At 41.4% G+C, this 25925-nt stretch overlaps 1 protein-coding gene across 1 annotated transcript in view; it reads left to right on the forward strand.

Moving 5' to 3' along the window:
• The window catches only part of PGM5 (phosphoglucomutase 5), a 186248-nt gene that overhangs the window by 100810 nt on the left and 59513 nt on the right, over positions 1-25925 (forward strand). The window contains exon 7 of the mRNA XM_065908232.1: positions 12808-12923. Coding sequence (XP_065764304.1) covers positions 12808-12923 — 116 coding nt within the window. The remainder of the gene's footprint in view (positions 1-12807; positions 12924-25925) is intronic.

Here is a 25925-nt window from a genome sequence, read left to right on the forward strand (position 1 = left end):
GCGGGAGTTGGTTGAGAGAATTCTGGGATGGAATGTTCAGAAGTAAATTTGTAAGACCTGCTGAAAATAAGGATAGTATATGCAGAATGTGGTAGGGATGAAGTGAAGGAGAAGATGAAGCACTCTCCGTAAAATCTTATTGTACGAGAAACTACCTAAGGTTCTGTCAACAGTTATATCACCCTGCCTTGCCCCCAGCACCCACGCACTCATCCACACAATACACATGCATATACCCATATGACATGCATGCACATGCCCATCCCCACACACATGTTCACATACACACACACACACACAAGCACAAACACACACACATGCCCACATGCACTTGGGTCATTTTATTCCTCGGCATTCTTGGTTTTTTGCCTAGGGCCTTTGATATTCATAAATTTAAAAGTAGAGACCTGAAAACAATTATGGTTAACCCTTGAGTAACATGAGTTTGAACTGCACAAGCCCACTTATACACAGATTTCTGTCACTAAATACGTACTACAATAACACATGATCTGATGTTGGTTGAATCTGTGGATGCAGGACCATGGATACTGAGGGATGACTGGAAAGTTATACATGGATTTTCAGTTGTGCATGGTAGGTGGCCCTAACTCCTACATTGTTCAAGAGTCAACTATATTAACTCCAAAATGAAGAAAACTGCAATATCAACATAATTAACTGCCTAGTTTAATGTAAAAAATGTAAGATCTTGTCATTCTATTATTAAATTTAGTATTCAAAATAATCAACACTTGGGAATAATCTGTAGTGTATATGTTCTCATTTTGAAAGAATTCCCAAGTGTGCATAATAGATGAGAAATCTTGTCAGTAGTTAATTAAATGAGTGACTTGTAGCATCATTTTAAAAACAAAATTATAAAAATCCTTTCAAGATTCTTTTGAAACAAAAAGTCAATTTTTATCTGAGATGTGAATATTTTTTAATATGGTCAGTATGATATGGGTTGAGGCCTTACCCACACTCATGGAGTAACTACTTCTGAATGTCATTGGTCAGGGATAAGAAAATGTGCCATTTAAAGCTGTGTCTTCAGCAATCCAAAGACTGTGAAAGGCTTTAGGGTTCACCCTCAGTTAAATGACCCCTGGGGAGGGTTCCTCTGCTACTCTAGGAGCGTGTTTAAGGGACTTGAGGGCGAAGCTTCTACTCTGGCTGCATTCAGGTGAAGCTGATGGAGAGCTGCTGCACTGTGTAAGGCCCATACATTCCAAGTGGGTAATGTTCACACTGAGAACACTTACATTTAAATATTCTCTATGATGGTGTTTCTGCAGGTGGCATTACAGTTCTCTCTTCTAAGAAAAGCAGTGTGCTACAATACCTTTTGAAAGCTGGAAATTATTGAGGTCTCAAAAACATTATAGTAGCTGTAGCCAAGGGCCAGCGTGAGTGCATGCATTGGAGAAGGAAATGACAACCCACTCCAGTATTCTTGCCTGGGAAATCCCAGGGACAGAGGAGCCTGGTGGGTTGCCATCTTTGGGGTCGCACAGAGTCAGACATGACTGAAGCGACTTAGTAGCAGCAGCAGCCAAGGGCACTGCCTGGGCTGACAGAGAGGGCAGTGCTCCTACTGCTCGTCTGTATCATCCCTTCACCGTAGGAAGTGGGATCTCGGCCTGAAGAGGGTTGTTCCTCTCACACAAGACTGTTCTCCCACAGTGGCTTTCAATACCCAGAAGCCATCATGTCCTCTCCCGACCCTGTCCCTTCTCTGTGGGCCCCCAATTAGGCCGAGGCAGCATCAGCCTGAAACACAGAATAAATCCACACAGGGGATCTGTGCCTCAGTCTCTGAGAAGGGGGACAGAACAGTTGAGTGGCTTTCTGATTCCCTGTGGAGACTCTGCTTCTTCAATTAATTACAGGAACTGTGTGTTCTCACCAACCTATTTTGGTCCCCGTTCCCCAGAGACCATGAGGCCCTCAAGAGAGAGTCTGTCCCACTGCAGGGTCACCCTGAATGCAAACAGCTGCTTTCCGCATCTCTTTCTTCTTCCTCTGCTGCCTCCCAGGACCAGACTTAGAAAAGCCCTGCCATCCATCACCCCCACTAGCTGTGACCCTAGGCTGCCTCTCTCTACTGAGCCCAGAGCTTCCTGCAGTCTGGGGCCTGGTAGAAGGGTATGTGCCTCTCAGGGATGCCCTTCCAGTTAACTCATCTCTCAAAACTCTTTGGGAAAGGCCTCTTCCTGAGAATCCTTGATGTGACTCAAGGCTATTTGACATATTTCTTCTCCCTTGGTTTTCAAAACTGTTCAGCGGGAGTAAAGTCCTTTGAGGCACTCCCCTGCCATAGTCAATAAGGGATATATTTGGTTTATCTTAACCAGTGTTTTCCAGTATGTGTTGCATGAAACATCAGTCCCACGAGGTGCTACTTACACACACGAGAAATATGTACCATCCCCTCTCTTTAAAGTTTTACAGTGAAGTAAGCATTTACTTCTGAGAAATCCCACCAAGGTAAAGAGAGACCACTTTTTACCATAATCTGCTACCTTTTCACAGTAAACTTATTACAGCACTGGACTTGGTAAACTAACATACAGTTATGTAGAAGCAAGGTTATCCATCTTTTTAGCCAACTCTTTGTACGTAATTCCATTTGGAAGTTCATCTACCATAACTTAGTTTCATCCTGAGCTTTCAGTGGTCTCATGTACTTCCTCCCTCTGGTATTTGAAATACTTCGTTCTGAAATCTAAGTGACATTGGTACCCATGTAGGAGAAGTCTGTGTTTTGATAGACCCTATGATACTTGCATAGAGTTAGCAAATGTCATTAAGTACTTGCTCTATACCAGTCAATGCCCTTGCTCTCCAGGGGCTCACAGTTTAGAGGGGGTCAACCGTCCCAACATCTAATTCAGTACCCTGGCTGACTGTGTCACTGGTGGGGAGGTGCTCTGGTGGCACAAAGAAGGGACTGGGCAGTTAACGTGGGCAGTCAGAGTAGCCTGGATTGGGGGGGGGGGGGGGCGGGTGAAGAGTGCTGGTGTCTTCCATTTGCCCCAGGCTCCCTCCCCACTCTCTCTCTACACTCTGTCCCAGAGGCTGACCTCTGTGGACTGTCTCCCCTCCTGACTTCAGCTGGGTTTGGAGAATTGGGAGCACTGCTGATAGCAGATGGACAGAGAAGAGTGCAGTCAGGAGCTGATTCCTCTCCGTATTGCGTTTCCGTGGGCTGGCAGCATGCCCCTTCTGAAGGTCACGGCCCCTGCCAGGCAGCCCTCTCCCCCCAGTTCTGTCTCGGGTTCAAGGAGTGAGCCTGGGGCTGAGGCAGTGCTCACCCAGTGTTACTTGCCTGGGGGTACTGTGCTGTCCATCGTGTGCCCCTTCTCCAGCGCCCACGCCTGAGTAAATAGCTCCTGTGTTAGACTCTCCTCACACTACTCCTTGTGAGCATGTTATCTATTCCTGTTGGGACTGTAACTGACAAAGAGCACCCCCGTCTGTGTGAGCTGTGTGTGCCAGCGGCTGAAGCTTTGTGGTGCTCTCAGGAGGCTCTGTCATCTCAGTTTGCTCTGGCCAGAGGGCAGAGGGAAATGCAGGAAACAGCCACTGGAGAGGTAACGATGCTGCCAGATGCTGCTGCTGTCCGTCACTGCTTTGGGTGTCTGGGGCCTCCCAAGGATCACCCCATTTAGTCCTCCCCATATAAGCAAATTCACTGTTACTCCATCTCACAGGTGAAAGAGTCTAAGTAACTTGGCCCACCAGCCTAGAAGAGTATCTGGGTGGGGACTCAGGCGATCAGAATTCAGAGTCCATTCTGTCATCCATGCAGATGTATTTGGACTTAATTCCACAGCAGTGTGTATCTGCCTGCCTTTCCTGTCTACTCAGCTTTGCTTTGTGCTGAGAACATCATTTCCCACAAAAGAGCATCAACTTTTTCAGTAGCTTCTTCCCTTATAACTATGTTTCATTAGATCAAAAAAAATTTTTAAGATATGTTAATGAGGCATGAGCTTTCTTTATACTTAAAGACATTAAACCCAATCCTGAGTAAGGATGAGCATCCTGGAAAAGTAAGTGCAGTCTTGAATATATGGTACCTTTCAGTTGGGGTGATTGTTTCTGTGTTCCTTGATAGATACTCATTTTCTCAAAGTCTATTTAGGGATAGCTGCCTGTTGACTTGACCTGGCTTCCCAGGAAACAGCAAGCTGGGTCATACATTAAGCCACAGATCTTTGAGAAAACTGATAATGCCCTGATATTTACCTATTTACCTCTGCTTCTGGTATTACCCATTGAACAGTGATGCAGTATTATACAAAGACTTGTTTTCTCTGGGCTTTGTTCTTCCTTTAAAATGAGTATGCATTTACAGCTGCTGTATGTTTATTTGCTGTTCCATGCCCAGGTGCCCCATCTCTCCTGTTTTATGACATAGGATCAATAAGATTTTTTAATACCATTCAGGAAAAGATGCTAATTGAATCCAGAAGTGGAAGCACAGAAAGAAAGAGAATCTTTGTGTAGTGAGATATTTTATCTCCTGGGTTAGAGCTGATACATCATTTCGTATTTACTACTTTTATAAGTGTAATTGATTCTGAATCTTCCAAGGGTATATAGGCTTTTTAAAAAGCTTCAGTGAAGTGTCAGCATACTTTAAAATTCAAAGCAAAACAGAAAGACAAGAAGATGATTCACTTTTTGCTCTTCAGGGAGCAATCTCACGGGAATCTGAAGGACAGCTGACAGTAGCCTCTTTATCTCTCAGCTTAACTGGAACACTTCGGACTTAAAATTTGCCAGCCCTAGTCCCTCAACAGTTTTTCTTCTTTGAAAATAAAATTAGAACCAGGAGAAGTTTACATCAAAGTGCTGAAGCATCAAGATGGTAAACATAGAAACTTGTTGATTCCAGACATAAGGCTCCAGATTAATTCTAGCTTATGAGAGTAAACCTGTGATTCTTTCGGTTTTACATATTTTTCTCTTGGATCTTTGGTCACTTTCCCAAAGCCAATTTTTTTCTTTTAATAAAAATTCTCAGAAGTATGAGTGCCTTATGTTTCCTAACAAAATTAAAAATCAAATTGGAAAGGATCCTATTCTCCTTTGTAACACCTTCCTAAAAGGAAAGTGCCATAGCTTTTAGATAAAGTAGCCAAGGCAACTGGGTTTAAGATCCACCTTTGTTTTACAGTTGCCCCAAATCTAGAGTTTTATAGGGAGCATGAGACATACTGTTATATTTTGTTTTTTATTATAAATATTCTTTAAATGATATGTTTATTTCCCTTTGGATTAAGTGAAAGGCTCAGTACTCAGAACAATAACAACAGAACACTGCAGGACATTTTGCAGTTGTTAGAGCACTTTCTTATCTTTATATGCTATCTCATTGGATCCTTATGACCTCCTTGATAAGGCAGGCAAGGGAGCTATTATTTAATATGTGAGTTTTATGGTTTAGTCTAGGCTGAGATACCACAGGTTCCAGGAACAGGCAGGTGTCTGCTAAAGTTTATATATTTATATAATATGTATCATTATATTAAATATGTATATTTAATATATAATACATGTTATATAAATATATACAATTTGAATAATATAATAAAGATATATAATATATGAATATATAAATTTTTTAATTGGAGGATCATTTCTTTACAGTGTTGTGATGGTCTCTAGCATACATTCCCTCTTGAACCTCTGTGACCGCCCTTTCCCACACCTCTAGGTCATCACGGAGTGCCAGGCTGGACTCCCGTGTTATACAGCAGCTTCCCACTAATTATCTGTTTTACACATGATAGTGTATGTGTCGATGCTACTTTCTCAATTTGTCCTAACCTCTCCTTCTCCTCTCCTGTTGTGTCCATAAGTCCATTCTCTAGATCTGCATCTCCACTTCATCTCTGTAAATAAGTTCATCAGTACTGTTTTTCTAGATTTTATATATATATACACACACACACACACACACACACATTAATATACTATATTTGTTTTTCTCTGTCTGACTTTACTCTGTATAACAGAAATATATAAAATTTATGTATAAATGTACACATTTATATTATATATATTTATAATATATATATTTACATATAAAATACATTATATATATCTATTATTATAATATATCTATTATCATATTATCTATATATGTTTGAAAAACTTTTGTGGTCACCTTATTATGACAGCCTCATGTTTTATACTTACTTTACCTAGAAGTATGAGTTGCTATAGAGCTTCCCTGGTGCCTCAATGGTAAAGAATCTGCCTGCCAATGCTGGAGATGCAAGTTTGAGCCCTAGTCAGGAATATTCCCTGGAGAAGGAAATGGCAACCCACTCCAGAATTCTTGCCCAGGAAATCCCGTGGAGCCCGGAGAGCTACAGTCCACGGGGTCGCAAGAGTCAGACACCACTTAGTGACTCTAAACAGCAACAACAATGAGTTGCTCTATCCAAAAGATGAGTTGAAGAGTGTACTTTGAGATTTGCTATTGGAGAACAAGGCTTAACTGAACTCTGGCTAATTTTCACTAATGAGCTGAGAAGGATACCTTAGATAGGCTTTTAAACTGCAAACTCACTTAAGCCTTTTACCTCAGAGCAGTTCCAGCCAGCGGTACCAGATATCAAAGAAGGAGTCTGGGAGTGAATTCATCAATGTGAAAATACTGAAAGACTGACTTGCCGGCAGTTTTGTTACATGTCTACTAGACCTTAGCCCACCATATCCAGATGCTATTAAACTCCATCTCCAGTGATTTGTTTGTTGGGATGATGTAAACATGCTAATTCAAACATGTACTTAGTCATAAGTACTACAGAGGGCTTTTTCTTCTAAATAAATGTTTCACTGAAGCATAATATGCATGAGGCACAACTGATGCATAGCTCAAGCACTTTCCATAAAGAATGTACACTCACGTAACTACCATTGTAGATTAAGAAACAGAACCCATTCCTGAAGATCTCTTGATCCCCGTTCCAATTACTACCTTCCACTCCTCCCCAGAGATAACCTCTATCCTGGCTTTGTCACCAATGATTAGCTTTTCTGATTATTTTTTTTTTCCAACTATAGAAAAATGAAAGTGAAGTCACTCAGTCGTGTCTGATTCTTCTTTGCTACCCCATGGGCTGTAGCCTACCAGGTTCCTCTGTCCATGGGATTTTCCAGGCAAGAGTACTGGAGTGGGCTGCCATTTCCTTCTCCAGGAGATCTTCACAGCCCAGGGATTGAACCCAGGTCTCCCGCATTGTAGGCAGACACTTTACTGTCTGAGCCACTGGGGAAGTCAGGGAAGTTTCTAACTACATAGAGGTATAATTGACAGATAAAGCTATAATATATTTTAAGTGTACAGCATGATGATTTGATAACTGATACACATTGTGATGGAGAAGGAAATGGCAAGCTACTCTAGTATCCTTGCCTAGAGAATCCAATGGGCAGAGAAACCCTGCAGGCTACAGTCCATAGGGTCGCAAAGAGTCAGACATGACTGAAGTGGCAGCATGCATGCACAATGCAGGTATCTTGTAATCTATGTAGATGGGAGCTTTTTACAAAGGGGCTGAGAGTTCAGTGTGCAGAAAATAGAACCAAGAAGTCTGCTAAGCTCTTTAGAGAGTAGATGTTTGAAGATAAATCAGAAAAAGAGGGACCTGGATCTTGTCCTTTTTAAATCTATTGCAACTTTCTTAAAGTAGAATTCCAGGAACAGCTGATTCCGCTTCATATATTTGCTATAATTAGTCATTGTTTATTTGGCTGTTCTATAGTAAGGTAAGAGAGTCATTAATAACCACTGACATTCCAGTAAAATATTATTGCACCCAATGATGTAGCACTGTCTAATTAGGTTAATAGATATTTTAATACCTACTATGGGCACGCACCAGAACTTCCCTGGTGGCTCAGATGGTAAAGCATCTGTCTACAATGCAGGAGACCAGGGTTCAATCCCTGGGTCGGGAAGATCCCCTGGAGAAGGAAATGGCAACCCACTCCAGTACTCTTGCCAGGAAAATCCCATGGATGGAGGAGCCTGGTAGGCTACAGTCCATGGGGTTGCAAAGAATCTGACATGACTGAACAACTACACTTTCTTTCTTTTTTCTGGGCACACACTGTGCTGGATGTGGGAGGCACAGAAATGGATTATGCTAGCACCTGCATATGTAGTGAGCTTTTAGGGATTTTCCAGGATACTTTTGTATCTGTTACCTTGTTTGAGCACGTGAAGGTAAGGTGACTACCGACACTGGGAAGATAAAATAATGTGTCTTTCTGCTCTTCAGACCTTTGATTCTCATATATTCACTGCAATAATTCTGTTCTAAAGTCTTGACTTTCAAGAAATGCCTTTGTCTTGTCCTGATAGCTGTGTACTGCTGCTGTGCGTGCTGCTTAGTCGCTCAGTCGTGTCTGACTCTTTGTGACCCTAGGTACTGTAGCCCACTAGGCTTCTCTGTCCATGGGATTCTCCAGGCAAGAATACTGGAGTGGGTAGCCATTCCCTTCTCCAAGGGATCTTCCCAGACCAGGGAATGAACCCGAGTCTCCTGCATTGCAGGCAGATTCTTTTCTTTCTGAGCCACCAGAGAAGCCCCTGTTCTGATAGCCCCACCCACAGGGATTAATGCCTGGAGAAATTCCCTTTGCTCAAAATGATTAATTTATAATCACTTGATTATATCTTAATATAAGGAACCTAAAATGAGAAAAGATCAAGTAGAGATACTTTCCCCCTTGCTATTCAACAATATTCCTTAAATAGTAGATACTAGGCAACTGAAATCATACAGAATTTATTGAGGACAAGTCTGACAAGGTACTTTGTTATCCTAGACATTGAAGAACTATAAAGGTACATAGTTCAATTCAGTTCAGTCGCTCAGTCGTGTCCAACTCTTTGCGACCCCATGAATCGCAGCACGCCAGGCCTCCCTGTCCATCACCAATTCCCAGAGTCCATCCAAACCCATGTCCATCGAGTCGGTGGTACCATCCAGCCATCTCATCCCTTCTCCTCCTGACCCCAGTCCTTCCCAGCATTAGGATCTTTTTCAGTGAGTCAACTCTCTGCATGAGGTGGCCAAAGTATTGGAGTTTCACCTTCAACATCAGTCCTTCCGGTGAACACCCAGGACTGATCTCCTTTAGGATGGACTGGTTAGATCTCCTTGCAGTCCAAGGGACTCTCAAGAGTCTTCCTACTTTTGCATTCCAGTCCCCTATAATGAGAAGGACATCTTTTTTGGGTGTTAGTTCTTAAAGGTCTTGTAGGTCCTCATAGAACTGTTCAACTTCAGCTTCTTCAGTATTACTGCTGGGGCATAGACTTGGATTACCATGTTATTGAATGGTTTGCCTTGGAAACGAAGAGAGATCATTGTGTCATTTTTGAGATTGCCTCCAAGTACTGCATTTTGGACTCTTTTGTTGACCATGATGGCTACGCCATTTCTTCTAAGGGATTCCTGCCCACAGTAGTAGATATAATGGTCATCTGAGTTAAATTCACCCATTATAGTCCATCTTAGTTTGCTGATTCCTAGAATGTTGACGTTCATTCTTGCCATCTCCTGTTTGACCACTTCCAATTTGCCTTGATTCATGGACCTAACATTCCAGGTTCCTATGCAATATTGCTCTTCACAGCATCGGACCTTGCTTCTGTCACCAGTCACATCCACAACTGGGTATTGGTTTTGCTTTGGCTCCATCCCTTCTTTCTGGAGTTATTTCTCTACTGATCTCCAGTAGCATATTGGGTACCTACCGACCTGGGGAGTTCATCTTTCAGTGTCCTATCTTTTTGCCTTCTCATACTGTTCATGGGGTTCTCAAGGCAAGAATACTGAAGTGGTTTGCCATTCCCTTCTCCAGTGGACCACATTCTGTCAGACCTCTCCACCATGACCGGCCCATCTTGGGTGGCCCCACACGGCGTTGCGAGAGGGCGTCAGAGGGCAGACACACTGAAACCATAATCGCAGAAAACTAGCCAATCTGATCACATGGGCCACAGCCTTGTCTAACTCAATAAAGTTACATAAGATGCAGCTTATGCCCTCAAAGAACTAACACATTGGTGGTGGTGGTAGTGTGTGTGTGTGGAGGGAAAGTGTTAAGGAGGTAAAACCATATACAATGACCACGTGAACATAAAGACCCCATACCCAGAGAGGAAGCCTAAGGCAGAAAGGGCTACTTTGGGTTGATTATGGCAATGAAAAACAAATTGTATTATTATGATAATAGAGCTGCTGCTATAAAACTAATCCCAAAATGTACAATGGGTCAAACACAGCAAAAGGTTTTTTCTCAGTCATTAAAAATTAAAAACAAGTGTTCCTGATTGGTGATTAATTCTACTCCAAATGGTGATTCAGAGATTCAGATCCTTCCAACTTGTAGGCCCACCATCTTTAACATGTGGCTTCTAGGATTGTGGGGCTTGTCCACATTAAACTGGCAGAAGGGGAAGGAACAGGGAGGATGGGAAGCTCTAATAGCCATATCTGAAAAGAGTATGCATTATCTCCACTAGAGTTCCACTGGCTAGAACTCTAGATGGCCACAGCAAACCTCATGGGAGGCTAAGAAATGTAGTTCAGCTGTGTGTCCAGGAAAAGATGCATTTATTGACCGCTAGCAATCTTTGCCACAAGATTCATGATGGCGGGACATTTTAGATAGGTTTTGAAGCAACGTGAAGTATTCTGAGAGACTGGAAAGGAAGATTAATCCATGCAACATGAAAAGCAGGAAGAAGGACTCAGAAATCAACAACAAAAATGCAACAGCATATTTGAAAAATAAGAAATGATTGGGACTTCCCTGTTGATCCAGTGATTAAGACTCTGTGCTTCCATAGCAGGGGCTCCAGTTTGATCTCTGATTGGGGAACTAAGATCCCGCATGCTGCGTGGTGACCCCCACCCCCCCAAAAATAAAAGAAAAAAGAGTTCAGTTTTTGTAAAGGAACATGTGGGAGGGTTCATGAGAGAAAGTATTGGAAAAGCAGACTGAGGCTATTTCCAACCTGAAGCCACATTTTGAGAGGCTTTGAAATCCACAATGAGGAGCCTGTATCTACCATGTTTCTTTGTTTTCCAGTGTTTTCCTTTTTTTGATATGAGAGCTCACTCCCAGTTTTAGGGAAATTTTGGCCCAGATTCACTTTCTTTCTTTTCCTTCTGGTCTTTCCTAGAAAGTGAGGTTTATTTGTCGCCAGCATGTGATGGTGGGAGTCAAGAAGAGGGGAGCAGACCCTCAGCATGAGCAGCTTCAGTTTTAGTTTTTGTACCAGAGAGTTTCAGAGACTCCACCGGGACCTCCTGCCAAAAAGAGGCCAGGCTCCTCCAGTCAGCCTGGTATCTGCTGAATGCTATGTTTGGGATGGATCCCAAGTTCAGTAGAAGGAGAAGGGAGGGGAATTCCTCTCTGACTTTAGGACACCATCAACTCATGCTTGGGATCCCGGAATTTAATTACCCATATTGTTATCTTAGCTTGCATAACTGCAACTGTGGCTCATAATTATAAAAGTATCCAGTCCTTTAAAATCCAGCCTCAGTCTTTAGCCTAATGACCTCCTAAGAGTGATTAACTGAAAAGGGTGGAGTTGGGGAAATCCTTTCTCCTCCCTTAAGTTCTGCCAACTTGGCTTTGAACCAACAAGAAAGTTTTAACCAGAGAATATATATCTCACACCCTCTAGCCTTTCTCTTAACCCTCACCTCTGCCCCATGTTGCATTCTATTTTGTGGTCATATACATTCATTTTAGCTAAATTAATTTTGAGCCAGCCTTCACTGTGAACTGCCCTTGAAAGCTTCTGTGTGAATGATTTCTCCTTTGTTGAACTTCTGACCGTGAAATTAATGGCTTTGAAAACTTTTTCTCTCCAGTTTGGGGAGGATTTATTTCACTATTCCTACCAGGATGTAAGCATGATTATATATTTTTCTTGGAATATTTTGAGAATAAGAGAAAATCAACATTTCTAGCAGCTCATAGAAAGACTGTTCCAGTTCTATTGGCTCAGTTGGTAAAGAATCTGCCTGCAGTGCAGGAAACCCAGGGGTCAGGAAGATCCCCTGGAGAAGAAGGAGATGGCAACCCACTTGAGTAATCTTGCCTGCGAAATCCCATGGACAGAGGAGCCTGGTGGGCTACAGTCCATGGGTTTGCAAGTGTCAGACACAATTTAGTAACTAAACCACCAAAGTGGTGGGGGGGGGGGGGGGGACGCAGGTAAAGCTAAGCAGTGAACCACAGTGTCTACTATTTTCTAGGAGTTGAATTGCTGGTTCATGGGATGTGTATATATTCATCTTTAGTATGTGCATGCTAAGTCATTTCAGTCATATCTGACCGTGCAATCCTATGGACTATAGCCTGCCAGGATCCTCTGTCCTTGGGATTCTCCAGGGAAGAATACTGGAGTGGGTTGCCATGCCCTCCTCATATTCATCTTTAGTAGATAATGTCAAACAGTATTCCAAAATGTTTGCACCCAAATACCAGCTTAATTTAGATTCTCAGATCCCCAGTTGGATCTTACCACAAAGGTTAAGGAATATATATAGAAGGGAAACATAAATGTGAGAATATGCTATCCATAAACTTTCACCTATGGCTTCACATCTTGAAAACTGTCCACATTGTTCAGGGTGTTCTAAAATCTAGTTTATGGCATAAACAAATCTTAAAGACTTGCTTATGTGCTGCAAGAAAAAAAGAAAGGAGAAATATGGATTGATTGTTGCCTTAAATTCTGTTTTTCAGAGTGGCCAAATCAATGAAGGTCCCTGTGTATGAGACCCCAGCTGGATGGAGATTCTTCTCAAATCTGATGGACTCTGGCCGGTGCTCTCTGTGTGGAGAAGAGAGCTTTGGCACTGGTAGGCTTTATTGGGTTGGTATTACTGGAGAGGGTGGCTGCAGCACTCTTTGACCCCAGTTTGGAAACCTGTGAATCCACTGTGAATCAAAGGCTGGAGAAGGAGTTAGAGGCAAAAAAAAAAAAAAAATTAGAATAAACCTAGTGGGATACATGCTATGACACACTCACACCTTCTGTCCATTTTTCCTTCTTTTTAAAAAATTTCCCTTTCTCTCAAAACTTTCTATTTTGGAAATTAAAAAAACATATGTACATATATCTTATCTTTTGGCTTGCATAGTTCCTAAGAAAAGTGAAAGTGAAAGTTGCTCAGTTGTGTCTGACTCTTTGCGACTCCATGTACTGTACAGTCCATGGAATTCTCCAGGCCAGAACACTGAAGAGGGTAGCCTTTCCCTTCTCCAGGGGATCTTCCCAACCCAGGGACTGAACCCGGGTCTCCTGCATTGCAGGCAGATTCTTTACCAGCTGAGTCACAAAGGGAAGCCCATAGTTCCCAAGAAGTCAGCTCTAATTACTACTGTTGCTCTGTATTCAAATTTCCCCTACCTCCCACTTCTGTCTGCCTTTAATATTTTCTTTTTATCTTTTGTTTGTAACAGTTAATTATAGTATATCTAGGTACATGTATTTTTAAAATTCTTCTTGGGGTTCTTTGGGATTCCTGTATCTGTTGTTTGTTGTCTTTCATTAATTTTAGAAAATTCTCAGCCATTATCCTTTTTAATATCTCTTGTTCCCTATTCTGTCATCTCCTCTGAGGCTCCAGTTACTAGTATGTTAGATAATTTGTGTCCATATGTTTGTCTCAGAGCTTTTACAAGCACTATTTGGTTTTGTTTACTCTTTTTTCTTTCTGTGTTTCGGTTTAGATAATCTTTATTGGCATATTACTGATTCTTTACTGAGCTGTGTCCAGTCTTTTGCTGAGCCTAGTGAAGCATTTCTTCATCTCTGATACTATGTTTTTTATTTCTAGCATTTCTTTTTGACTCTTCTTAAATAATTTTCATCTCTTTGATGCATTTATTGATCTGTTTATGTCTGCTGTTTTTCTTTTCCATTAGATTACTGAACATGTTAAACATAGTTATTATAAACTTTCTGACTGATAATTCCAATATCTGGTTCTTTTCTGGTTCTGGTTCTCTTGATTTCTTTGTCTGTTGATAAAGCAATGGTTTACTCGTTCTTGGTTTTTATATATCCTGTAATTTTTCATTTAATGCTGGACTGTATGTCTATAAGTGTTACGCCCGATGTCCGAATCCCCAAGCGGGAAGAGAGAAGGCTTCCAAGACAATGCAACTCGCAGGAAGGGAAGTTTATTACTGACTCGAGTCAGGACTCCCTGCTGCAACCAACGCAGTGGTGCGGGTCAGAGAGCCCCGAGCCCAAGCTGTTACACAAATATATAGGGTGAGAAGCGGATTGGTTACACGTTTGCAAAACAATTTCATTGGTCAATACTTTTGCCCTTGGGACTTTCCTGGGGGTTTCCGCCCCGTTGCTAATTTCCTAATTGGCAAACAGCGCTCAGTGCTAAGTGAAAGCTAATTGGTCCTAATTGGCAAACAGTGGTCAGTGTTAAGCGATCTAAGTAGGAAGGCCTACTCCTAATCTAAGCTGCGTTACTTCTGTTCGCCTCACAATAAGAACAGTAGAAACTAAGTAATATTTACACAAAGAAAAGGGTGTATCTTTCTATCAGAGCATTAGTGTGCAATTAAAGAGTTAAATGTAATTAACTCTTGAGCTGTGTTTGAGTTTCATTGTTTCTGATATAATCTTTAGTGTATCACAGGCTTCAAATTCTCCCAGGCGTGGGATATTTTTACTGTGTACTGAAAGTGAGGATGGGTTATGAAGGAGATTTTTCAGTGTTTCTGTTTCATTCACAGCTTTCAGCAGTTACTGCATGTAGGTGATACAAAATAGACCTCTAATCACCAAGCACTTGATCCTTCTCTAATGGTAGCAGACCTCTGCTTAGTATTGGTATAGAATTCTGGGCCCAAGATTTCCTACTCTTTCTCTAAGGTTTTTTACTTCCATTCTTATTTCAGTAGCAGCAAATCTTGCCTGGGTCCTAAGCACAAGAAGGTTTGCAGCTCATTCATCCAGGAACTTTAGGCTTTCATTTCCTACGAAAGAAGTGTTTGGGGAACGAGAAGGGTTTCATGCTTATCTCTTGGCCGAAGTTGATTATCTCTTGCATACCAGCAGTAAAAGTCTCTCTTTTTCCAGCCTTTCCTGAGTACCCAGTGGAACCTATGGGAAAGAACTTGGAAGTGTGCCCCTTATATCTGGGACTCCAGGCAATTTTAAAGTAACATGATAAAAGCTATCCTTGGCCCTTGCAGATTTTTAAAACTCTTATGTGACTTCTTATTATTCACTTGTATGGAAGCATCTGCTTTCCCCCAAACTCTGCCAGAGATAAGATGGTTTTATGTCCTATCTTTCCTTGAAGGGACTTGAGACTCCTTGGAATCCACTTTATTGCTTGTGACATCAGATCTCTAATCAGTTCCCAAAAAGTTGTGATTCTGCAGATTTCCTAATCTTTTCTTATTACTGCAATGAGTGTGGCAGGCACTGTCTGTAGATTTTTACAATTAGGATCCAAACAACCTTACATTGTAACTGGTTAATATCTCTCTTAAGTCTCTTTTAATCTGCATTTATTTCCTCTATATTTTCTCTTTTTAATTTATCCATTGAAGAAACTGGGTCATATATCTTATAGAGCTGTTAATAGCTTTGATTTTAATGTTCCTTTGCAATTTGTTTAGTGTTACATAGAGAAACTATTAATAATTTTTTTTTCTGGTTTGCAACCATGATAATGGATTCTGTTATTAACTATGGTATTTTCTTTTGTAACACTTATACATTTTTGGCATTCATTTTAGATATACAGTCTTACAATTTACAATTAAAAGATTTTTTATATGTTTTCTACTATTTAGGCCTTCTATTTTATATTCTTATATTATTGCATTAGCTACAATATTAAAAATAATATTAAAAAGCAATTGTGATAGCTCATGATTTTAATGGAAATTAATTCAGTATTTTACCATCTGTTTTGATGATTGCTTTTTAATGTTAGTAAAATCCTTGTCATGCTTATGTAGTACCCCCTCCATTCTCATATTACTTAGAATCATATACTAAATGGCTGCTGGAAGATGCCCTTTCAGAATCAAGTGACATATTAGTGTTTTTTCCTCCTTTATTATGTGAATGTAATGAAATATCATGATTGATTTGCTGATATCAAACCACCCTTGAATTCCTAACCAAAGTCTTATTTGGTCATGATTAAACATGTTGTAGTAAAGACTCTTTAACTGGTCATAATGATAGTATTTCAGGCTATGTTGGAGTTCCTGAAGGAATTTCCTCCTGAGAAATTTTCTCCTTTTACCAAAATTAGTTAGATTCTAACAGCATTAATGGTACAAAAGGGTTGGCAGGCATCTTTGTCTCCTGGAAAAGGAGAGACTGTATTAAGCTCTTTCAGTGATTATGTTTGATATCAGAATGTGTGGCTGACAGGTCTGCTTAGGACAGTTAAAACTGTTACATTTTTTCTCTGCTGATGCTTTGAAAAATAGGTGTTCTGTATGTCTAGACCAGTGACTGTGACTCAAAAAACTCAGGAATTGTATATTGTATATAACAACTCTTCCTACTGGTTATGAAAATAACACAAATCTAGCAACTGGGATAGAACTGGTAAGTCCAGATTATTTCCTTTCTGTCTCTGTCTTTATAAACATTTACTAAGTGCTTACAATATACTGTAAATTTGTAATCTTTAAAATTAAATAATAAAATATTATATGTATAAACCATATTATACCCTTAATAACAAATATTTGCTGACTTCAATGTAATAAACATTTACTCAGTACTTACAGAGTACAAGGCACAATATTGGATGATATATAGAATACAAAATACTTAAGACCATACCTTTAAGAAACTCAACATCTTTAGGGTACATAGAAAGATGCACAGATAACTTTTCTACAGAACAGAAAATTTGAAGTTCCACAATAGAGAAATAGAATTAGTATTGTGGGAGATAGGAAAAGGAGAAAGTAGTTTGGAACTGGAGGCTCAAAGCCGACTTCTTGGAAGAGATGGGAGTTGGGTAGTTCCTAAAGAATGGGAAGGATTTGCACATATAGAGATGACAGGACAGAGCCTTCTTAGATGGAGACAGCAATGTCAAGAAAGTAATAGAAGTGGGAGATGAGAGGACATGTGTTGTAAGTAGCTTGCTGTTTATAAGTAAGTAGCTAGTTTATCTAGAGAAGTGTTTTCCAAATATGAATCAAGGCTAATTTGGGGTCATGAGATTGGTACAGTCATGAACAACTTTTTAAGGCAATATAATGGACTAGAAACTATCAGATGCATTGCATTTAGTAAAGGTAAATGTTATTTTGGGAAATTTTATATACAAATATACACACAGGTATCTACGTGTATAGTAGGTCTTACTGTAAAACATATTTATTGTGGGTCATGGCCAAAAAACTGGAAAAGACTGGTCTATACCAGGGATTGGGAAACTTTTTCTGTAAAGGGCCAGGTAGTAAATATTTTAGACTTTGTGAACTTAGAGGCTATGTACGGTCTCTTCCAGAGTTACTCAACTGAATAACCACAGCACAAAAGCAGCCATAGACAGTACATACATGAGTATGGTTGTGTGCCAATAAAAATTTACTTACAAAATTAGGTCTAAGTCCAAATTTGGCCCATGGGCTGAAGTTTACTAACCTCTGACATATAGGGTAGGATAGAGAAGGGAGTATCAAGAAACAGTTTCTTTCAATCAAGAAATTGGAAATACCCGTGGCGAGGGGCTAACTTTAGAAGCCCTTTGCCTGCCTAGCTTAGATGTTGAGTGTGCTCCGTTCCCCAGTTGTGTCTGACTCTTTTGCGACCCCATGGACTATAGCCCACTAGGCTCCTCTGTCCATGGGATTTCCCAGGCAAGCATACTGGAGTGGGTTGCCATTTCCTTCTCCAGGGGATCTAGGAATCCATCCATGGGTCTGCAGGGGAGGAGGGATATCTGTTTGCAGCCACTCTCCAGCAATCTTTGCTTTCAGATTGTTATGCTAGTTGCAGCATGTAGGCTGGACTAGAAGGGAAATTTTAAAAGTCTCTCACTGTTCTGTTTGCCCGTCCTTCTCCTTTCAAGGAGCACAACAGATTTTTCAATGTGTAGAACCCAGCTCCATCATTCTTCAGGTTCGGATGACATTAGCCTGATTTGACAGATGAAGCTCCTGATCCCATGAAGCAGTTAAGTGACTCACCCAGGGCCCCAGAGCCTGGAAAAGGCCTCTGCTTGAATTAAATGACAGTTGAACTAACAGACAGGTCTCCTGCCCTACGGTGCATACTGCTTTCCACTGTGCCAATCAGTCTTTCCCATGAAAGCAATGGCTAATTCCATCTCTCCAGCACTTAACAGTAGATGACTGTTAGAAGGCCCGAGGAACTGGACCACTCATTCTTGGAAGGAGAAAGCGGCTTCATGCTGTTCCTTATTAATGCTGGTTCTTGGAGAGACGTTGAGCTAGATATATTAAGAATTGCCTGGGAAACTTGATAAAAATACAGATTTTCTATCCTACCCTTGCTTGAAATCCCTGGCTCAAGATTGAGAATCTGCATTTTAAGTAAATGTCCTTATGTGATTCTGATGTGCAGTCAAAAGCAGGAAATGTTGCTCTGGTGAGAACCGGTATTTGTTTTTCACCAGGAATGGTATAACAAGTATCTCTGAGATGTGATGCCAGGTTCAGCTCAGGAAGTCTAGAGGCCCGGGAACATGAGGCTGATGATCACCTGCCACTTACAGACAAACCACATGGCCTCTCTGACCCCTTACAGTTCCCGCCTGTAAAAGTCAGCTGCTCACAGGTGCTTCCCACCTATTTAGGATATAGTTCTCAAAATCAAGTGAGCTAATAAGGGGAGGGGAAAGCAGAGAGATGGAAAGATTCTAAACCTGAGACTGGGCAGACACTTCTAAAACTTATCAAAGCTTTCTCTAGTGAGTGAAGTAAAAGTTGCTCAGTTGTGTTTGACTCTTTGCGATCCCATGGACTGTACAGTCTGTGGAATTCTCTAGGCCAGAATGCTGGAGTGGGTAGCCTTTCCCTTCTCCAGGGGATCTTCCCAATCCAGGGATTGAACCCCAGTTTCCCTCATTGCAGGTGGATTCTTTACCAGCTGAGCCACAAGGGAAGCCCAAAGCTTTCTCTGGTGGTGGCCTTTTTCAACGCCCTTGGGGCATGGAGCTGTGTGCCAACTAGGAATGCAGACTTTAGTGCCAGGAAAACTTGAAAATATGGATCTGCCTCAGGCTCAAGATGCCAAGCTTTTTGTCCAAGATGAGCAAGATATACCCTGAGTGGGAATTTCCCTTTACCAGCATCTTGAACTCCCAGAACTTTCCAAGGTAACATGCTAGTGGTAAGATCAGAGTCCATGCTTCTTGCCCATGGGAAGGTGCAAGTCTTAGATAATAGGAATCCTGTATTTATTGCTCTGTCAGAGAACCAAGGTCATTTCAGAAGCAAAATCATCTTTTGTGCTAGCAAAGATATTCACCCACTTCCTTGGAAGGGCTTTGGAAAACTCCTTTCAGAGGGAAAGGAGAACGTTTTATAAATCCTTAGCTTTAAATAGAAAATAACTGTTCCTCTAAATGGCATTCTGCTTACTTTTCTCAAGTTCCAAATTGGGAAGAATCTGGGCTTGTTCCCACACACAAAAGGGGGTACTAAATTCCTAAAACTAAGAGTTAAAAAACCAACAACTTTGAAGTTTGGGAGCCTTTGTTGATGATGTTCTACTGGTTGCCATCATTGCCATCAGTTTTCTAAGAAGTCATGCAATCTGGGGAGTGTAGGAATTACCATGCCTAGAACTTGTCCTTTTACAGATAATGCAAAGAATTGCTGAGTTTGTGATGGCCTAGAAGAGCTCCAAGCTGACCACCATCTTGAGTATGACTGTTACTTTTGTTCTGTATTTTTAAAAAGCTAATGTCAATAGTCAAACAAAATAAGGCAATACAATAATGTTTACTTTTCCCAAGAAAGTGTTCTCTGATAACTTTTCCACAATAATAATACTTGTCTTTTACAATTAACACTTAGTATGTACCGGAGTGTTACTAAGCCTTTTGTACACAACCATCTCTTTCTGGAAATTTGGAGTTGAATCCGGGTCTCCTGACACCAACCTGACTGTTTCTATTGTGAACTCTGGAGTTCAGCCTGGTGCTAATAAAGTTGGCTCCTTTTACAGGCTGTAGCACAAAAGGAAGAGGCCCCATGGTATGTGTGTACTTCATGTCACAGGAAATCGCAAGTATCTTTCCAGTCTTTTGAGATTTTTCTGGATCCCTCTGCTTGCCTTGTGACTGTAAATGCCCTGAGAACAAAAGCCGTGTCTATCTTGCTCAGCTCTATTTTGTTTTATATATGATAGGCTTTGAGTATTTATAGGGTAGGTGGAAGGATAGAAGGAAGGAAGGGAGGGAGGGAGACTGGGAAGATGGATGGAAGTAAATGGACAGAAGGAAAGAAACAAAGAATTTCCATTTTGGTATATTTTCTTTGCATTATTACTGATTATATTTTTATCACTCTTGAGTGGTTGTATTTCTGGAAATCTAGGCATTAGGGTATCCCAAGATTTGGGAGGATTCATAAAAACAAAACCACATAAACATAGACCATTTGGAAGAGGGTGAGTAAGATGTTATCCCAGGTGGTGCTAGTGGTAAAGAACCTGCCTGTCAGTGCAGGAAACATAAGAGACGTGAGTTTGATCCTTAGGTTGGGAAGATCCCCTGGAGGAGGGCATGGCAACCCACTCCAGTGTTCTTACCTGGAGAATCCCATGGACAGAGAAGCCTAGTGGGCTACAGTCCCTGGGGTCACAAAGAGTCAGACATGACTGAAACGACAGCACACATACATAGGAATTACATAAAATTTTAAGATAAAGTTTTAGCATTTTCAGTCATCCTATCATTATTAGCACAAATTAATAGCTAGCAAAGTATTTCTAGGAACACTTCATCCCCACATCTGTGTTAATTAAGATTTAAAATTTTAAGTACTATTAAGTATTTGTAATCCAAGTTGTATTACCTTATTTTCTTCCCGTGGTTGGGTGGTTGGGGGCTGCTGACGAATACCTACAAATAGCCATGTTCAACAGTGCCTAGGTTCTAGCGTTAGTGATCTTACGTATTTACTAAATTCTTACAGCATAGACATTCTCTACTCTGTTGTCTTATGGTTTATATTACTGACTTTACTTTCCAGTTGCCTTGTGAATGGACATTTAATTTCTGCTAACAGGTAAACAGTTTATGATACTTTCAAGTTCCATACCTCTTCCTTTGTTTATATTTCACACATGAACTATGTATATCCTAACTCAAGTTTGGGTTTACAGGAGTGTTGTTGAACAAATATTGAATAGGTTGAACTGTCTGTAATTTATACATTTATTTTTATTTAATACCAGATTTTTTAAAGGTATGATAAAGGAAAACTTTAGTTCTTTCCCCATTTAGATAATCGTTAGTTCTTACATTTTGCAGTTTTCACATCTATCCAGTCTCTAGGCCAGAGAAGGAGACCCAGGTATCTGTGAATTTTAGATTATCAGGGTTCTACCACAGCTCTTTCTCTTGTTTGGATAGCAGATGTGACATGAGGACGCTGTGATGACAGCATTATCAGCACTAGGAGAGCAATTTCTTTCCTGGGCAAGTTGAAACAGGATGTGTGTACATGTGCAATTCAATCTAGGCTGAGCTGGAACACAGAAGTGCTGTGATTGACATGTCCCAAGAGCCTCCTTGTAAACTCCGAAAACTGAAACTCTCATTTGGACCTCTGCAAACTCTCAACTGTGTGCTGGGAAACAGAACTCCCACTTGGAGTGGTAAGAATGTCTCCATCAGAAAAAAATATTTTTCCTGACGGCTCCACAGTTCCAGTTCTTCTGACCCTTTAATTCATCCTGCAAGTTGATGAAAAGTGGCAAGAGCCGGTGTTGTGTGAAACTATAGTGTGGAGCAGAAAGGAATGGGCCTCCATCTGAGGCTGTGTCCACGCTTACCAGTGCATCTTGGGACTGGGAATCCTGGGAAACCATCCTTCAGTCATTACAGATTGAAGAAGTCCAAACAGACTATAAGGGATTCTTTTCACAATTTCTAGGGGACTTTTGGGCTTCCCTCATAGCTCAGCTGGTAAAGAATCTGCCTGCAATGTGGGAGACCTGGGTTTGATCCCTGGGTTGGGAAGATCACTTGGAGGAGGGCATGGCAACCCACTCCAATATTCTTGCCTGGACAATCCCCATGGATAGAGGAGCCTGGCAGGCTGCAGTCCGTGGGGTCACAAAGAGTTGGACATGACTGAACGACTACACACCACACAGCACAAGGGGCTTTTAACAAGGGGGCCCATCCCTTGGCATTTTAGATGCAATACCTAAGGTTGTGCTGTGAGACTCCTTCCCTCTACCCTCCCACTGTCTTCCAGTTGCCAGGTGGCTCCACTGGTAAGTAAGTACAGTGACTAAACAGTGACAGGTCCTCACCCCTGTGGTGCAGGCATTAAACCCCTTGGAGAGATTTCTGGTTCAGCTAATGACTACTGAGCAACAATTCTTAGAGAATTGTATTGTTCCCACCAGCACCGGCAACAAAGAAGTGGGCTGGGTTGTGTATGAGTCAGAAGGCCCCGGTGTCTTGTATGTTAGCGTGCCTTGTGTAAGGGTAAAGTGTCAACTGGCCGACCCGATGTTAACGCTTTCTCCTCTGGGATGGATGGCCTGGCTGCTTAGGGCCTGTGTTAATGCAGCAGTGCTAACACTTATTATTTACTGAGCACCTCCTGAGTGATAAGTACAATGCCTAGGGCCACCTTTGTGACATTTCACTGAGACTTTTTGACTCTAAAATGAACTAGCGACCATAATAACTCCAATTTTATAGACAAGGTCAAGGAGGATTAGGGAGGAAAGTTGGCCACAGGCCAATCTCATATGGCAGAGTCAGGATTCAAAGCCAGTCTCACTGGCCCCACTGTACTCTGCTGCCTCTTTTAAGGACTTGCCAAGGGGGTCCTTCTCCCTGGTCTGGTTGATTCTTTTGGATGGAATGAGATGCATGCTAGGAGACATCGTGTCACATAAATAGCACAGCACTAGGAAATGACCCAGTTAGACCTTGACTCTTCCTCTCTGTCATTGAACTACCTTACACAGATCACTTAACTTCTCTGGGCTTCAGTTTTCTCATTTATAAGATGAATCTGTTCAGTGGGATGATCTATAAAATTTTTTCCCATATATTTTTTAAGATTGCTTCAAGCTTTTTGTGAGGAACAAATCTGATGAATTATATCAAACTACGTACTAGAGTTTCGCCTAATCATTCATTTACTCATTCAACAAATGTTTACTGTGCACTTTCTATGAGCCAGGGCCAGGATAGAATGATGAGTCGTTTCAGATACAGGCCCTTCCCTCATGGAGTTTGCAGTGTGTTGCAACAGTCAGGATATTAGCCAAAAGCCCTGCTGCATTATTGTGTCAAACACCGTCACCATCATCAAATTTATTGTTACATCTCATTGGGAGGCAGGATGCCCCCAGGCATCATGAGCCACACAATCAGTTACTTCTGTCCTTCCTTTTTGAGCTGACAGCTGCCTCCAACCCGCTTGCTTACGTGCAGGACAACTTCGTTTTGCAGTTGGTAAACATTTTAGAGCATTAATTTTTAAAAATTTCTTCTTAATCATGGAAAAGTGACAGTTTTCCCATGAGCCCTGATTTTTGGCCAGATTTGAAGAGCTGAACACAAGCAGTTTGAGACGTGGGAAAAAAAAATAACCTGTCACAGTTCAATAGCACTTTCTCAAATCTCAGATTCCCTGCAAGGGGTGCCTCCCAGTGTTCCCTCATAACTGCTCTATTTTAAAAGACAGATCCTTGAGTGGATAAAATGAGGATGGGAAGAATTTCACTGCCCATTAATGAAAGCTTCACTTGTAGATGAAAAGAATAAATCAATAGGAAAGGAGAAGTAAAGGGGAATTTAGCATCTTATCCTGAATGTCTGGTATGAGGAGGAAAAAATGCAAATCCATCACGCAGATCTTCAGAAGGGCTGCCTCAGGTCTAACCACATGGGGCATTTTATCTGCCTCATTGTGGCTCCTGAGGACCACCAGCATTACTGGGCATTTCCAGCAGTGGTTATGTCCACAGATGTTGGAGCCAAACTGCCCAGGTGTGAAGCTTTTCTTCACTTAGTGGCCATGTGACTGTGTACAAATGACTTAACCTCTTATCTGTAAAAAGAAGCTATCAAATTGTCAAAGTTAGATAATAGATATGTAGAGTACTAAGTGAAGTGCCTGGTACTTTGCTGTTATTCTTCTAAAAATGGAATTTAACTCGCTGTGTCATTCTGCGTCAAGAGCAAGTATATAGAGAAATTTCCCGTCATTTCTGGCTCTAGGAAATGTGTGTGCTTAGGTATGTGCTGTATATACACATATTCTAAAAACCATCAGGAACCCCTTTGAGTGAGTGGCCTTCCTTATCAGATGGCCAACCATCCTGGTGTGCCTGGGATGGAGAAGATTCCTGGTCTGTTCTTCATTTCCTGCTAAAACAGGGAAAGTCCTAGGCACACCAGGATGGGTTGATTACCCCGAGTTTGGCAAGGCCCTCAGTAGATTTCCAGGCAAAAAGGGTGGAGGAAAACCATGATATTAAAGCTGGCTCCAGTGAGAGGCCCCTACCTGACTAAGGCCAGGGGCATCCACTCAACTAGAGACCAATGGGCACTTTCCTTTAGTGCTGAATTTGAGCAAATAGGGGAAGGGGCCTAATTCACTCTCCCTCAGTAATCTGCCCCGAATAGTGGACTATTTTGAGTAACCCTTTCTGAAAACAATAGTTCTCAACTCTGGCTGCCCATAAGAATTACCCAATGAATTTAAAAAAAAAATACTAATGCCTGGCTCCCATTGCCAAAAATTCTGGTTTTATTGGTCTGGGGTGGGGCCTGAGCATTGGTATTTTTAATAAGTTCTTTAGGAGCTTCCAATGAGCAGCCTGGATTGAGAAACACTAACTTATTTCTAGCTTGGAGTTGGCAACAGGTGCACCATGATTTGTATTTTCCTGAGTGACAAAGTCAGACTTTCCTAATCAGAGTCTCAACTGAGATGACTTGATCTGTTAGTAACGTGTGTGGTGTTTTATTGAGTTGATTTGCCCGTGCTGGCATTTCCATTGGAGGAAAATTCCTTTGAGATTGAGTACTCCTCTTTTTTTTTCCCCCCCATTTATTTTGTGAGGGCAGTATACTTACTGATATACTGCCTAGCTCAAAGTAATGTGGTTTTAAAGCTTGAGAAAACACAAGTCTAATTTGAGGGAATAGGGGAGTAGGGATGTTCCTGATAAGAAAAAAATAGACCTGTCTTTGGAGTCAGTTTTTCCCAGAGTTGTGGCTGGCAGAGCTGAGCTGGTATCTTAGTGAAGATGGCTGGTTCTCTGTGCTGGTCAGAGTAAGTCTGAGTGGGCTTCAGGCTGTGTTAGCTTGGATAGGGGAAGGGCAGTTGAGTGGTACTTACAGGCTTTGGAAATAATGGGTTAAAGCTTCTTACAGTGTCCTGAACCAGGTCAGGACTGGCTGCACAACAAGCCAGGTAACCAGAGAAGCAAACTTCAAAATTTGTACTGTATTATTTAATTCTAGGGCTTCCCTGGTGGCTCGGATGGTAGAGAATCTGCCTGTAATTCAGGAAACCTGGGTTTGATCCCTGAGTTGGGAAGATCCCCTGGAGAAGGGAATGGCTACCGGCTCCATTATTCTTGCCTGGAGAATTACATGGCCAGAAGAGCCTGG

The sequence above is a fragment of the Muntiacus reevesi genome, chromosome 17 (assembly GCF_963930625.1).
Source record: "Muntiacus reevesi chromosome 17, mMunRee1.1, whole genome shotgun sequence".
NCBI classification, from domain to species: Eukaryota; Metazoa; Chordata; class Mammalia; order Artiodactyla; family Cervidae; genus Muntiacus; species Muntiacus reevesi.